The sequence below is a fragment of the Diabrotica virgifera genome, chromosome 1 (genome assembly GCF_917563875.1).
Source record: "Diabrotica virgifera virgifera chromosome 1, PGI_DIABVI_V3a".
NCBI classification, from domain to species: Eukaryota; Metazoa; Arthropoda; class Insecta; order Coleoptera; family Chrysomelidae; genus Diabrotica; species Diabrotica virgifera.
In genome coordinates, this window is record NC_065443.1 from 13,327,478 (window position 1) to 13,342,857 (window position 15,380).

Sequence of the window (15,380 nt, forward strand, 5' to 3'; positions counted from 1 at the left end):
CACTATTACCACCCAATCAACTGATTTATTCAAACTAGAAAAAATCAGGTCCGGCTTTAAAAAATTAGTTCGTTTTGGTCTTAGAAAAAATTTCACCCTGTATACGGTTTTTGAAAACTCTAATAAGAATTTTACAAATTAGACAAATAGGCAATTAAAATGGCATATTTATTTTTTCCCCACACGATTACTTAATTTTTTATAAAAAAATCAAATTTGACTATGAATTAAAAATTTGGTGAAGTGAACCATAGCTTTAAAAAAAATTAACTTTTATTACAAAAAATAATTTTATTTAAAGAAGTATTTAATTTATAAGTTACCACTCAACTGATTTATTCAAACTAGAAATAAATCAGGTCCGAATTTAAAAAATTAGTTCGTTTTGGTCTTGAAAAAATTTCACCCTGTATATGGTTTTTGAAACCTCTAATAAGAATTTTACAAATTAGACAAATAGGCAATTAAAGTGGCATATTTATTTTTTTCCCCACACGATTACTTAATTTTTTATAAAAAAAATCAATATGAATTAAAAGTTTGGTGAAGTGAACCATAGATTTAAAAAAAATAGCTTTTCTTGCAAAATCTATTTTTTTTTGAACATATATTTAATTTATTCATATGTATTAATACTTCCACAGCTTGTGCTATACGTTGTAAATAATAAAACACTTTTAGGGTTAAAATCAGGTGATCTGCATGAGGGCCTCCGCGCCCTATTAATCCGGTCAACTTAGACATCAAAATAGTTGGCAAATAACAAAAATTGCCGGAGAGCCAAATTTTGGTGGAGAGCTAGGGTATACCATAACAAATAAAGTATTAAAAGTCCCCATCGATCCCATGTGTGCAACAAAAGTTATTCGGGGTCAAAGGTCAAAATTTGAGATTTTTTGGATTTTTCTCGACAACCGTAAGTTTTATCAAAAAAAAACATCAGACCAAAGCTGTAGATCTGAATATTCTCTACAAAAATAGTCCTTACAATTTTTTTCCTAAGAGTTACCATTCCTGAGATATCGCGATTTTAAAAAAATACTTTATACATTATATGCAAAAGCACGTATATGCATAAAGTGGCACTTAAGACAAGTATAAATGCCTATTTGTGTCTTTTTTATATAATATATTACACTATTCTGAAAATATTTCTTCAAAAGATAATCAGTCCCAAACTGAATTTCCTATATCCACGTGGCCTTGAAAAACATTTGGCTATACCATTGTTTAAAAAAGAACAGATTGTCTATTGTAAACAATGGCTACAGTATTGTCCGTAGGTCTTGTTCATATTATCTGTTTCTATTAGTGCTACTAAAGGTTCAGTTCAAGTGAATATAAGTGCTTATTACAAGCGTCTACCATTTAGCAGACATTACGGGCTTACAGTGACAGTGACAGTGGTATTTGACGGCTACAGTGACTCGGCAAAGAATATTAAAGCTGCAGAACAACGTCGTCGAACTACAAAAACATCATCGGGTTCCGAGATTATCTTTGATGAAAATATAACAATTCCAGCGAATCAACAATAATTTTTCGCTAACATTAATAATAAATCTCGTTTCATTTCCATGTTAACTGACAAATTAACAGCTGCTAGTATTGAAGTGAAACAAGCTAAAAATGACGCAGATGTCCTTATAATTGAGACAGCAATTGAAAAATTTAAGGCAACAAACACAACAATTGTAGTTGGTGTAGATGTTGATTTGTTAGTGCTGCTTACTACAAGGACTCCAGTAGATAAAGTTATTTATTTTCTGAAACCTGGAAGGGCTCAACAGCGAACAGAGATATATTTTTCGAAAAGTTTATCGGCTTATCCCAAATGCCAAAAGTACATTTTATTTTTACATGCGATAACCGGCTGCGACACTAAGTCAGCAATATGCAGAAGGGGCAAAACGTCAGTACTTAAATTATTCGAAATAAAAAAAGATGTGACTGACTGCTGTAAAGTTTTTACAGAACTTGATTCCACACCGCAAACAATAATTACGGAAGGAATTCGCTTTCTTCTTGCGGTTTATGGAGCTACAAAAAAAAATTAGTTGTCTTGATAAATACCGATACTTAACTTTTGTAAAAAATACGCGAAACAAGAAACAAGTACAACTATCATGTCTTCCTCCAACATCAGCATCTGCTTTTCAACATTTGTATCGAGAATATTATCAAGTTCAAACATGGCTAGGCAATGAACTGAGTCAAGAAGACTGGGGTTGGAAATTAATAGATAATACTCTGGAACCGATTAAAACCTTACTCCCACCTGCTCAAGAAAAACTCCTTAACACTATTTTTTGAAATTGCAAAAAAGGTTGTAGTGCCAAATGTGGATGTAAAAAAGTCGGGTTGCTGTGTTCTCTAGCGTGTATCAACTGCCAAGGTCAGTCTTGCTCAAATGTCCAGTTTAGTACAACAGAGGAAGACTCCTGTGATTTTAATGAAGAGACCAATGACTCAGTCACATTTGAACAATTTTTGAACATCCAGCAAGAGGAAGAGGAAGAAGATGAATTCGAAGAAGACTGTTGAAGTAGACTTTCAAGAATATGAATCTGATTAAAATATTTAAAGAAATCATAACAATAGTTAACCTAACAATCAATAGCAATATCAATAATCAATATCAATAATAAGGTAATATCTAGAACTTGACCGGTATTGTTTCCTTAAATTATCCTAAAATTGTCAAAACAGTTAGAGGAGTAGGCCTACAGGGGAAACCAAGGTGAAAAAACGCGCCGAGTACACTACCTCACAGGTGGTGTGGAAACGTGTGCATATCATGTATAATGTTACTCTTAGAATCGCGATATCTCAGGAATGGCAACTCTTAGGAAAAAAATAGTAAGGACTATTTTTGTAGAGAATTTTAAGATCTACAACTTTGGTTTAAGGTTCTTTTTGATAAAATTTACCGTTTTCGAAAAAAATCCAAAAAATCTCAAATTTTGACCTTTGACCCCGAATAACGTTTGTTGCACACATGGGATCGATGGGGACTTTTAATACTTTATTTGTTATGGTATACCCTAGCTCTCCACCAAAATTTGGCTCTCCGGCAATTTTTGTTATTTCAAATGTCTATATAGACCGGGTTATATCCACCTATTTCCATAACTCACATGAAGATGTTGACGAACAGCGACTGAGAAATGTGGTGATGCCCCATCGTGCATAAAGTACATACCTTGGGCGTCTACATTGGCAAGTAGATTCGGCAAAATATTTTGTAAGATATGATAATGCAAAAAAGTACAAATATTGTAAGAAACACAAATAAATAATAGCAATGGCGAACGAAAAGTCAAATTATGTACTCAAACAACGAAAATGTCAAATTATCATTTTTATACACATACATAGTATTAATACTCCACAGACAGCCTGTGGAGTTAACGGAGACAGTAACAGCAATGGTTACCAGAATAACAAACGAGGAAGTGGCTCAAGCGCTTCAAAATATAAAGAAAGGGAAAGCAGTCGGACCAGATGACATTCCTGGGGAAATATGGAGAGCATTGGGAGAGACAGGAATAAGTTGGCTAGCAGGTCTATTTAATAGAATTATGGAAGTTGGACAAATGCCAGACGAATGGAGAAGCAGTATATTAGTACACCATGAAAATATGGGAGAGAGTAATTGATAGACGGATACGTGAAGAAACCGAAATATCCGATAATCAATTTGGCATTATGCAGGGCAGATCAACAACAGATGCAATTTTCATTGTAAGGCAATTGATGGAAAAATACAGGAATAAAGAGACCAACGCTCATATGGTATTCATTGATCTTGAGAAAGCATATGATAGAGTTTCTCGAGAGATTCTGTGGTGGGCACTCAATAAGAAAGGAGTCCCTGGCGAATATGTAAAGATTGTGAGAGATATGTATGAGGGAGTAACGACTAGTGTTAGGACAGGTGTGGGAGAGACTGATAAATTTCAGGTGAAAGTAGGATTGCATCAAGGCTCGGTGCTTAGTCCTTATTTATTCTCATTAGTTTTGGACCAGATAACAGCGAAACTACAGGGTAGTATTCCATGGTGCCTAATGTATGCTGATGATGTAGTGTTAATAGGAAATAGTGAAAGAGACTTAGAACAAAAACTGGAACAGTGGAGACAAGCTCTGGAGGAAAAAGGTTTAAAACTTAGTAGGACAAAAACAGAGTATTTGGAATGTTCATTTAAAGATGGAGTTACTACAAATAAAATGGTATCTTTGGATGGTGAAATGATTGTGAAAAGCAATAGTTTTAAGTACCTAGGATCGGTATTACAGAGTAGTGGAGAAATAGATGGAGATGCATGCAGTAGAATTAGGGCTGGATGGATGAAGTGGAAAGAAGCGAGTGGTGTGTTGTGTGACAGAAAAATTCCAATGAAGCTGAAGGGAAAATTCTATAAAACAGCCATAAGACCGGCTATGATGCTCGGAACTGAATGTTGGGCAGTGAAAAATAAAGAGGAACAACGAATGCATGTGGCGGAAATGAGAATGCTTAGATGGATGAGTGGAGTGACAAAGAAGGATAAAATTAGAAATGAGTATATTAGGGGAAGTCTAGGTGTGGCACCAATTGATGCCAAAATGAGAGAGCATAGGTTAAGATGGAGTAGGAGAGGAAGACCAAAGAAGACCTGTGGGAGACGATAAGGCAGGACATGTTGGTAAAGGGGATTAACATTGCTATGACCCAAGATAGAGTTGTGTGGAGAAATGCAATTAGGGAATCCGACCCTGCATAGGGATAAGGCAAAGAGAATGATGATGAATGATGACATAGTATTAATACATGATGAGAAGGTAGTGATGCAAAAAACGAAGGGAAAAATATTTCTTTTTGTTTTTGTTTAATTTTGGTTTATTTGTTTATCTCCTTTTTGACAAACAAATATTATACAGGATGATGTTTTAGTATTATTCAAAACAACCTGTTCCTTTTGAAATTATGGAAATTGGCTAAAAAGGTTGTAACATTTAAAGCGTATAGCACGAGCAGTGGTAGTATTATTACTTATAAATTAAATATTTGTTCAAAAAAAATTAATTTTTGTAATAAAAGTTAATATTTTTAAATCTATGGTTTACTTCACCAAACTTTTAATTCATAGTCAAATTTGATTTTTTTATAAAAAAAATAAGTAATTGTTTGGGGGGAAAATAAATATGCCATTTTAATTGCCTATTTGTGTAATTTGTAAAATTCTTATTAGAGTTTTCAAAAACCGTATACAGGGTGAAATTTGTTCTAAGACCAAAACGAACTAATTTTTTAAAGCCGGACCTGATTTTATTCTAGTTTGAATAAATCAGTTGATTGGGTGGTAATAGTGTAACGATTGACCAAAATAAGAGACACATCGATCTTACCGTTCAAAAATTATGACGAATACAAATTTCTGTAAAAATTAACTACTAGCCCTGTATATTATTAAACAATGTGAGCAGACACTTTTTAATGGTCATTTGTTATTCCCCATAGAGGCCTCCATACGAGGTAGAAGTATGTACAGTTCCTCATGACTCACCCTGTATAATATATGATTTGAGCATTTTCAGTTCCCATTATTCCTCACCTTTCCTTTCTATCATAACCCCCAGATACGTATTTCCGTTCTCGAAATTATATTCTCTTGATTCATTGGATATGAAAGTAAACTGCCCCTTTTGTTTTTGTTCTGTATTTCTGAGTATCATGTACTTTGACTTTTTCTGGTTTATTTCTAGGTCAAAATATTTTGGCACCTTTTCTAATCTGTTTATAACATTTCTTAATTATTTTCTTGTTTTCATTAGAATAGTTACTAAGATCATCAATGAATGCCAAACATTGATGTTCATTGTTGAAGGTTGATCCGGTTGTTTTAACTAGGCTTTTTCGGATTATTGATTCCAATACCAAATTCAAAAGCATCGTGGATAACGAGATCTCTAAGACCTCTGTTCACTTCAAATTCATCCGATGAGAATACTCTCCATGCTAAATGATTTCGTGTGCTATTCAGAGTCATTTTTATTAACCTAACCAGTTTTGCGGGTAGGATGTCCAAGCAGCTCAGTGCTTCATACATTTTATTTCTTCACATGAACGGTTAACGCCCAAATAGTCAGGATTTCTTTTAGTGTAAAAATCTGATCTGACACTGATCTATTAATTCTAAAACTGGCCTGGTATTCACCTAGCTTATCTTTGGAAAATCTGTCAAAATCTCTCTTAGCATCCTGGCCCCCTGGCTAATACCTTCTAACAAATATCCAACAGAGCAACACCTCTGCAATTTTCACCTGCCAATCTATCCCCCTTTTTGAATATGGGATATTGGGACCGTGCAAGTTCGGAAGAGCGACACCTGTTTTCATAGCTCAGCAACATTTTTAGCACTTTTAATTATATTAGCTCTTGTTGCTGGATAATTGTCAAGGCCATAGCCTAAAAAGGAATAAGAGGAAAAGGTAAGATTGGGGTTATGTTATTAAAAGGTAAACATTCTACTACAAACAAAATACCATTCATTAAATTCACTTTAATAATTGCATATCATAGCAATATTGTGGAGCAACATATAATTTTTACAATGTATAACACATCATTTGCGAAATCCCATTTTCTTTAATGACAGTGGGTATGAAATATACGTCAATTTAACAATTTCAATTAACATTATGAAATATATGTTAAGAAAGTTGCAAGATGTGTCCGCTATACGCGCACGATCGTTTCTCGTATCCCCAAGTACTTGCACACAGCGAATAGTATCGGTCCAATCTTTAAGCATATTTTCTTCTTCCCATATCCTTTTGATAAGGCTATACATCCTTTTTTGTAGTTCTTCACCTCCACTCTTTAGAATTTTTGCTGCCATTTCATTTTTTTCCGGTCTTTTGTTATTTTTGAGCCCATTGATGATAATTTTAGTCTCCCCCTCACTAGGCAGTTCTATTTTTATGCCATCTTTCTCTCTAAGGTAATTTTCATCCTTATCTGTATTTTGTCCATTCAGTGGTTCACTAAAATGTCTCTTCCGTATAACCATAACCATCACTGGTTCTTTTTCATTCGTGAGTATTTCATCTTCTTTTTATTTTCATGTACCTATGGATTGTAATTCTGGTATTACCTTTCAGTTTTTTAATTTCTTAATAAAACCACCGGATTTCTTGTATTATTTTTTCGTTATATTCTCTTTTCTGTCGTCTACATACAATTCTCGTTATTCTTCTTTGATATTGTAACTCTGGTTCATACCATCACATTATTTCTTAGTGCCAATTGTCTTAATATTTTCTTTTTTTTCTATTTTAAGACATTCTTCATCAAACCAATTCTTCCCTGCTTTCATTTGGCTGTTTTGTGGAATAATTGTATCATTTGCTATAGTTATCCCCTCTCTTGTAGTTTGCCACTTGGCCCTTGCGCCTTTATTTATTTCATTAATGTACTTTCTGTTTATTTATACTTCGCTTAGCTTTTCTATATCATATCGATTTTCTTCTTTGAATTTGTTCTTCTTGTCATTTTGCTTTGCACCATTCCACATATAGTTCTAACCAGAAAATGGTCTGAATCCATTTCGAAGTAAAATATCAACAAGTAAAATAAGAATGACGTTTAATTTGCAACCCGTATGCTCGAATATTTTATCCACTTCAAATTAAACTGCGTTTTTATAATAACAGTATAGTTGAACGCACTTGAAATGTTTGGCAGAGATTCCGAGACGTCAAAAATTGCATCATAACATAAGAACGATCCTTTCAATTTTGATCTGTTACACGAAAAATGAATCCGTGTTTCCGTGTTTATTTACCATAATGACGATCTATTTATCGAATTTGCATATACATACACCTCCGGAGCTTGTCCGATTTTAGCACGAGTCCTCTAAAAATAGCCGTGATGCTTAGTCAGGTCGGTAGACCCCTAGACTTTTTTAGATTTCTAAATTTATGCGCCAGTAGCGATCGCCGTCGTCCGAATTAATGTCAGTCGAAAAACCACCGTCCTACTTTTCTCTAAAACAATGTGTTGTACGTTAGAACTGCTAAAAAGTGCGTACCACCTCGTTTTATGTATTTTTTAAACCATGTCATTGAGCCATAGAAAAAACACTCATTTGCCGCTAAAACTTTCGCCGCATAATATCATGAAACTAAAAAAGTTGAATTGCGCCATTTACGCTAACACGTCATACGACGAGGAGGACGTTAATAATATTCCACTGTCTGTCTTAGAAATTAACGAAAGAACAACCGAGCATGCCAAACCGTCGGCCACGTTCTACATTAACGAGAAACCTAAGTACGACGATCCAGCTCCAGGTACTACCAACGATTTCGTCATCGGCAGCTTGGTGGAGGTTCTGAACGACGTCAGCGAAAACCCTCTGTACGGAGTCGTCAGGTGGATGGGAGTTGAGAGCGGTACCAACTTTGTGCTTGTAGGGGTGAGTATTTTTTATTTGCAGTTTATACTAAAACAATATGATAATTGCTTACACGCTTATTCAATTTGCCTTTTTCACAGCCTGGTTATATTGTTTTCTTCCTTTTTTTGCTTTCTCCTTACTCTTTTATTCATATTATTTTTCTTTGCCTGTCTCCTCTTCAGATTACACCTCTCAACAGTTTGTAACTAGTTTTTTGGTTTTTTAGTTGGTTCTGGATAATTTGTTCTTTCACATCGTTGTTTTTTAACTCTACTATACACGTTTATTTATTGTTTTTTGTAGCTTTTCTGGTTCACTTGTGTCTATGTACAATCCGGTCAAAATAACATTTTTTTTGTTCCTTTTTCATCCGTTCCACACAGTCTTCTTGTTTATAATTTTTTGTCATCTCTTTTTTTTTAATTTGCCGTATTTTCTCCACAATTCTTCTTACTCTTCTTTTTGAGTATTTTGATTGTCTCACTAAAGATCGTTTTGCTCTTTTCTTAGTGCTTAATTTCTTCTTTAATGTAATACATTCCTACTTTCATATATATTTCTTTAAACTTAGAATTTTTTCAAATTTTCCTTTTTGTTTTGTTTGGCGTTCTCCCTGTTGTTCTTACTTTTCTCAAAAGCGTAGTCGTCCTCATCCTCAGTTTTATGTAGTATGGTTCTGTAACGTCGGTTCAGCGAACACAGTTTTCTCTGGATTATTTTTATTGTTTTTTACAATTTCTTGCATTAAGTTAGTTTGTTTTCTATTTCTGGCACAGTGAAATAATTGCATGATACCTTTCTTTTCTTTCTAAAAGTCTGTATCCGTTCACACTACGACGTTTCGTCTTTATTAAAAACTAACTCATCAACTAACTTCTTCAGGTACTGAAAATTCAAAGACAGACTCGGGGAAGAAAGGCAGCATCTTTAAGCAAACTTTCCACTTCCCATAGAGGTATTGTTTGTCTCCATATTTTCCTATCTCTTCAATCACCCTATTTCAGCCCTTTCTATTGCATAGTGAGACACTTTTTTCCTCCAGGCTAATGGATGTATTCCTCTTTTCATTGTTAGTATTTTCTTTGGCCAACGCTCATCGTCCATATAAGGACTTGTCCAAACAATAATTCTAGTTGTCTTGGGGTTGTCTGATTTATAATTCGGAGAATTATCTTCATTTCTAATTCTTGTCATTCTTGAAACTTAACGTGATCGTCGTAAATAGTCCATTTCAAGGGAAATGGTTTATCTTGTATAAAAAAAATAGTCTCATGTATTTTCTTTAAAAAAATAAGTATTTCCAAGGTATCTATTGTTCCTCTGACTAAATCGATTTCCTTTCATAAAAGTCTTATATTTTAGTTGTCCTATTCGATAATATGTACCTTCTTATTAATATTTTTTTTTCTATCTTCTACCTTGTCTTCTAATATTTTCCTCTACCTTTAATAGCTCGTTTTTATCCATACTATTTGCTTCTACACTGATTCCAATGCTTCCTTAACGACTCAGTACCTTTTTCTTATAATTATTAGCCTTTGGCATTAACATACTTCTCGGTTTCAACAAAAACTTCCTCATTTGATCGACATCATTTGCTGGAGTATTCTTTTGAGGTCTGCTATTGACCCAGAACGATGCTGGGGATCAGATCTTAAGAATAAGGTGAGTGAGACTTGGCGAAAAAAACTTGTTTGTTCTTCGTTTGTGAGCGTTTTTTTTTTCTCCATTTTTTGCTTCAGAAGCGCACTAAGATCGCTATTATAATAATAATATAATAATAATATATAGTGTCGATGATAACATAGTGACCTTTTTAAGACATATAATGAGAGATTGGAAGACTAAAATTCACCTCCAAATACCTGGTGAAAAAAATATTGAAACCGAAAATATCGCAATCAACCGGGGCCTGTTTCAAGGAGACTCGTTGAGTCCACTGTGGTTCTGTTTAGCTTTGAACCCCCTTTCCCAGCTATTAAACTCCACTGACTCAGGTTTTAGCATTAAAAGCAATAATACTGTGGTAGCGAAGCTCAATCATCTGTTGTATATGGATGATTTGAAATTAATGGCTTCCACTCGAGAACACCTAGAAGAGATGCTAAAAATTGTAGAAACATTCTCTAATGATATTAGTATGCAGTTCGGTCTAGACAAGTGCCGTGTTTTGAATATAGTCAGAGGAAAGGTACAGCCCGGTGGATTCGATATGCAAAATGGCCAGAACATCGAGGCCATGGGCGACAACGATATGTATAAATATCTTGGAGTAAAACAGGCGCGGAAAATTGACCATAAGCAAATGAAAACTGAGATAACTACTGAGTTTATAAGAAGGGTAAAACAGCTGCTTCGTTCACAGCTTAACAGTAAAAATTTGTTTAAGGCACTAAACACCTACGCTTGTTCCGCGCTTAGCTATTCATTTGGTATTGTTAAGTGGACAAAAACGGATATAGAAAATCTTCAGCGAAAAGTACGAACACACCTCACAAAGGCACAAAAACACCACCCTAAAAGTGCAGTAGAACGAACAACATTACCCCGGTATTTAGGAGGAAGAGGACTTATGGATATAGGTGAGCAATTAGATAAACAAATTGCTAATTTAAGAACTTATTTTCAGATGCAGGCTGAGACATCTACTCTACACCGCGCAATTTGCGCAGTAGATGACACAACACCGATCAAACTGAGGGAACCAGAAATGCGCATAAACCACCTTACTAAGGACGAAAAAATGCGCACCTGGATGGGTAAACCTCTGCACGGGCGACATCCCAATGAGGTCAGCCAAGACTATGTCGACAATACAGCGTCGAACTATTGGTTGACATCAGGAAAGATGTTCCCTGAAACGGAGGGTTCATTACTGGCCATTCAGGATCAGGTTATACCAACCAGAAATTACCTGAAATATATCGTCAAAGACCCTCAGGTTCAAAACGACAGATGCCGATATGGATGTCAAGCCCAAGAAACCATCCAACATATTACAGGGGGCTGCCAGGCATTTGCTGCAACTGAATACAAGGAACGGCATGACGCAGTGGGAAAAATCCTTCATCAAGAGATAGCTAACAAGCTGGGACTTCTCCAAACGGACCATCTCCCATATTATCAATACGTTCCTGAGAGTATGCTTGAGGATGGCAACTACAAGCTATACTGGGACCGCAGTGTGCTCACAGACCAAACAGTGGCACATAATAGACCAGATCTCGTACTAGTTAATAAATTAACAAGACAAACAACACTAATTGATGTGGCGATACCTAACAACAATAATCTACGTAGTAAATTTACTGAAAAGATCGCCAAGTATAGAGATCTGGAAATTCAAATACGGAGACAATGGAGAATGCAAAGTACCCAGACGATACCTATTGTTATGTCTACTACTGGAGTCATTCCGAAGACCCTCCTCGAAAGCATAAAAAAGCTGGGTCTCAATGAACATATTTATAAGACCATGCAGAAAGCTGTACTACTTGCGACGGCCAGAAGTGTAAGAAAATTTTTGGGAGATACACCTGCATTCCAAGTCATCTAGGGCTCGATAACACGGAAAGAGTCCCACCAGAGCTCAATCCTTTTGATACCGTAGGTATCTGGGATGAGTCAATTTTCCCCTCAGCGGGAGTGTGAGCCGTATGGCTAAATCTGGATATATATAATATTCGCTACTGGTCACTCTTTATTCCTCAGGGTAATCAAGCTAAAGTCACACCATTTGACTTCGCAGTAAAGTGAAGACTACAATTCCATCTGATATCTGTAACTTTTCTGTTCTCTTACAACTTCAATTTACAACCTATCATACAAATTTTGTATGTCAAACATGACTTGTATCAGTGCGACTACGTGTAACGTTAGCATAACACTTGTTATTGTTGCATTTTGTTATGAAGCTCCTATCTTCTTGTTTTAGGTGGAACTAGAAGAGGAACAACTTCATCTACCGTTAAATTTATCAGACGGTGTACACAAAGGAGACAGATTATTCAGTTGTGCTGAAAACAGAGCCATTTTTGTACCCCTAGATCAGTGTAGGAAAGATTCTAGATTCCAGGACACTCCGCCGCCCAGAGTTCACGAGGCTTCCGCTGTAGAACACAATATGGTAAGTGCGAAAGACCTTTTGTACAAAGATCCGACTGGAAAGGACCAAATTTACGTTAATTGGCCATATTTACGTTTAATTTTAGTAATACTATGATTTTCCTTTAGGATTGTCCGGTGATTCCAGGAGCAGTGCCTCCTTTGTGCATGCCCACCGAAGAAGACGTAGAAGCTGTGTGTGGGAAGTACAGAGGCATTCAAGGACACCACAATTCCTGTTATCTGGACGTGACTTTGTTCGCAATGTTTACGTACACCTCAGTTTTCGATAGTATTTTATTTAGGCCTAAGAACATGTGTGATATTGATGACTACGAAGAAGTAAGTACATTTTTTGTTTCTAAACTGGTTTTATAATAACTTAGTAGCTGTCAATATAATTGTGATAATTTCTTGAAATATGGCTCTGCAATGCGTTCTTGTAGTTCCCCTGCCAACTCTTCTCATCCCTTCTTCTTCTTTCTTTTGGCATCATAACCCTGGATGGGTCTTTGTCTGTCTGGCTATGACCTTCCATTCAGATCTCTCTTGTGCCCTTCTCCTCCATTGTCTTACGTTCGTGGTTCAGGTGGTCTTCCACGTAATCCAACCATCTCGTCCTGGGCCTTTATTTTTTTCGCCTTCTTACCGGCTTCCACTGTAATATCTTCTTTGTCGTTTTTGTATCTTCTTGTCGCGCTGAACATGTCCCAGCCATGACAGTCTTTGACTTTTCACAAATCTTACAATATCATAATCTTCATTCAGATCATTAACCTCGTCGTTTCTCCTGATTCTCCATGTGCCGTCTTCCTCTTACACCGGGCCATTTACTTTTCTCGATATCTCAGGATATCTTTTCTCAGTATCTTTCTTTTGAATATCCTGAGTTGGGCTTCATCTTTTTTCCTCATTACCCAGGTTTCACAACCATAGGCTACTACGGGTCTAATGAAAGTTCTGTAGATAGTTATTTTGGTTGTTTTGTCTAATAATTTCGATGTCATCAATCTTTTATTAGCATGGTAAGTACAATTTCCACTGGAAATACGTGCATTAATTTCGCTACTTACGGAATTCTTCTGATTGATTTCTGTGCCCAGATATGTGAAGGCATCCTCACGTTCATTAGTATAGTTGTCTAATGCTATTCGTGGTGTGCAAGTACTTGTAAGGGAAACGAGAAACGACCGTGCGCGAGTCGCGGAGAAATATTGCAACTATCTTAAATAATTCATATTGTCAATTGAAATTGTCAGATTGACGTATATTTCATACCTTATGTCATTGAAGCAGAAAAATTATATATTCCTCCACAATATTGATATGATATGCAATTATTATATAAAGGTAAATTTAATTAATTGTATTTTGCTTGCAGTACTGCATTTTAATAACTAATTTTATTTACTACGTACAATTGTTTACGTTTGCATAACATAACCTGCATCTTATTTTTTCTTCTTATTATTTTTTTGGACTATGGCCTTGACAATTATCCAGCAACCAGGACTAATATAATTGGCCAATATAATTAAAAGTGCGAATAAAAGTACAGAGCGTCGAAATAGAGGTCGCTTTGCCGAACTTGCACGGTCCCAGTATTATTTTCATTCTCAGGTGTTCTTTTGATGGTCATGTACCTACTTAGTTTTTGTTTCGTTTATTTTAAGCCCTCTTTTTTGTGCTTTCTTTGAATCAACTCATCTAGTATACTTTAAACAGATATTTCAACCCTTATATCTCTGTTATTCTATTGCACCATTCAAAATATTGATATTCAACGTGTAACGTGTGAACTGTCCTTAGAAGAGTATACTACAAGAACTAGTCCATGTTTCACATGTCAACTTCCAGGAATCTGCAACAATTCAAATCTAACAACAGCTTGAAGGAATAGCTATTTGTATAACAAGGGAGGAAAGTGCTACTTTTCCTCCCGAGAATGAAGTTTACTGCCCGACGCGTAGCGGAGGGCAGTAATCATTCAAGGGAGGAAAAGGCACTTTACTCCCATGTTATACATATGGTTTTTCCACCTTCCTCAAATAACAAGTCATTTTTTTATTTTTACTTAATTTATTTATGTAACTAACCAACAAAATTTATTAGAACTAAAACTAGCAAGTAGGTACAATATAACTGTCAACTGTCAAATATAAGTCAAATTATTAATGTAAACATTGTTAAATCAAAATAACAATTTACTGTTTTTTACCATTCTGCAAAATAATTCTGTTTTATAAATAAACGTTAAATGTATAGATACTTACGTAATAGAAAATAGATATTGTACAGGGCGTCAATAAGTTATATTTCATGAATGACGTCACTTTTACTTTTCCTCCCTAGGGAGGAAAAATATTTTCCTCCCTAGGGAGGAAAAGTACAACTTTGCTCCCTACAATCAGGTCCGGAAAAGTATACTTTCGGTAGAGGTAGGTGGAAAAAAAGTTTCCAGCAATTTTGGCCCTCGTCAGTTTGAAATTAGAATTAGAATTAGAAATATGCTTTATTGTCACTGAAAATTATACAATTTTATGGACAAAGCTTAACATTGAGTCACAAAAAAACATATACATACATAACAATAACAAATACAATTTTATGAAATTAGATAAATCGTCAATAAAAAAAAATATAAACAAGTTAAAAAAGTGAAGTAAAAAACAAAACCAATATATTGCAAAATTACTGTAAATTGCAAAATTGAACATACAACATATAATAAATCACAAACAAAGGAACTAATAAGTTTAAGCTGCTGTATGTGACACCCAAATATAGATAAATCCACTTTAGTTACTTGTACATTACTGTGATTTCTTA

The 15,380-nt window shown here is 35.2% G+C and overlaps 2 protein-coding genes across 2 annotated transcripts in view; both read left to right on the forward strand.

Moving 5' to 3' along the window:
* Window positions 1-15,380, forward strand: part of LOC114324701 (ubiquitin carboxyl-terminal hydrolase CYLD) — a 62,330-nt gene that overhangs the window by 33,672 nt on the left and 13,278 nt on the right. The window contains exons 4-6 of the mRNA XM_028272569.2: window positions 8,254-8,465; window positions 12,382-12,573; window positions 12,681-12,893. Of these exons, the coding sequence (XP_028128370.1) occupies window positions 8,254-8,465; window positions 12,382-12,573; window positions 12,681-12,893 (617 nt within the window). The remainder of the gene's footprint in view (window positions 1-8,253; window positions 8,466-12,381; window positions 12,574-12,680; window positions 12,894-15,380) is intronic.
* Window positions 3,949-15,380, forward strand: part of LOC126887361 (uncharacterized) — a 94,336-nt gene continuing 82,904 nt past the window's right edge. Inside the window, exon 1 of the mRNA XM_050654823.1 lies at window positions 3,949-4,303. The gene's annotated coding sequence lies outside the window, so the exon portion shown is untranslated. The remainder of the gene's footprint in view (window positions 4,304-15,380) is intronic.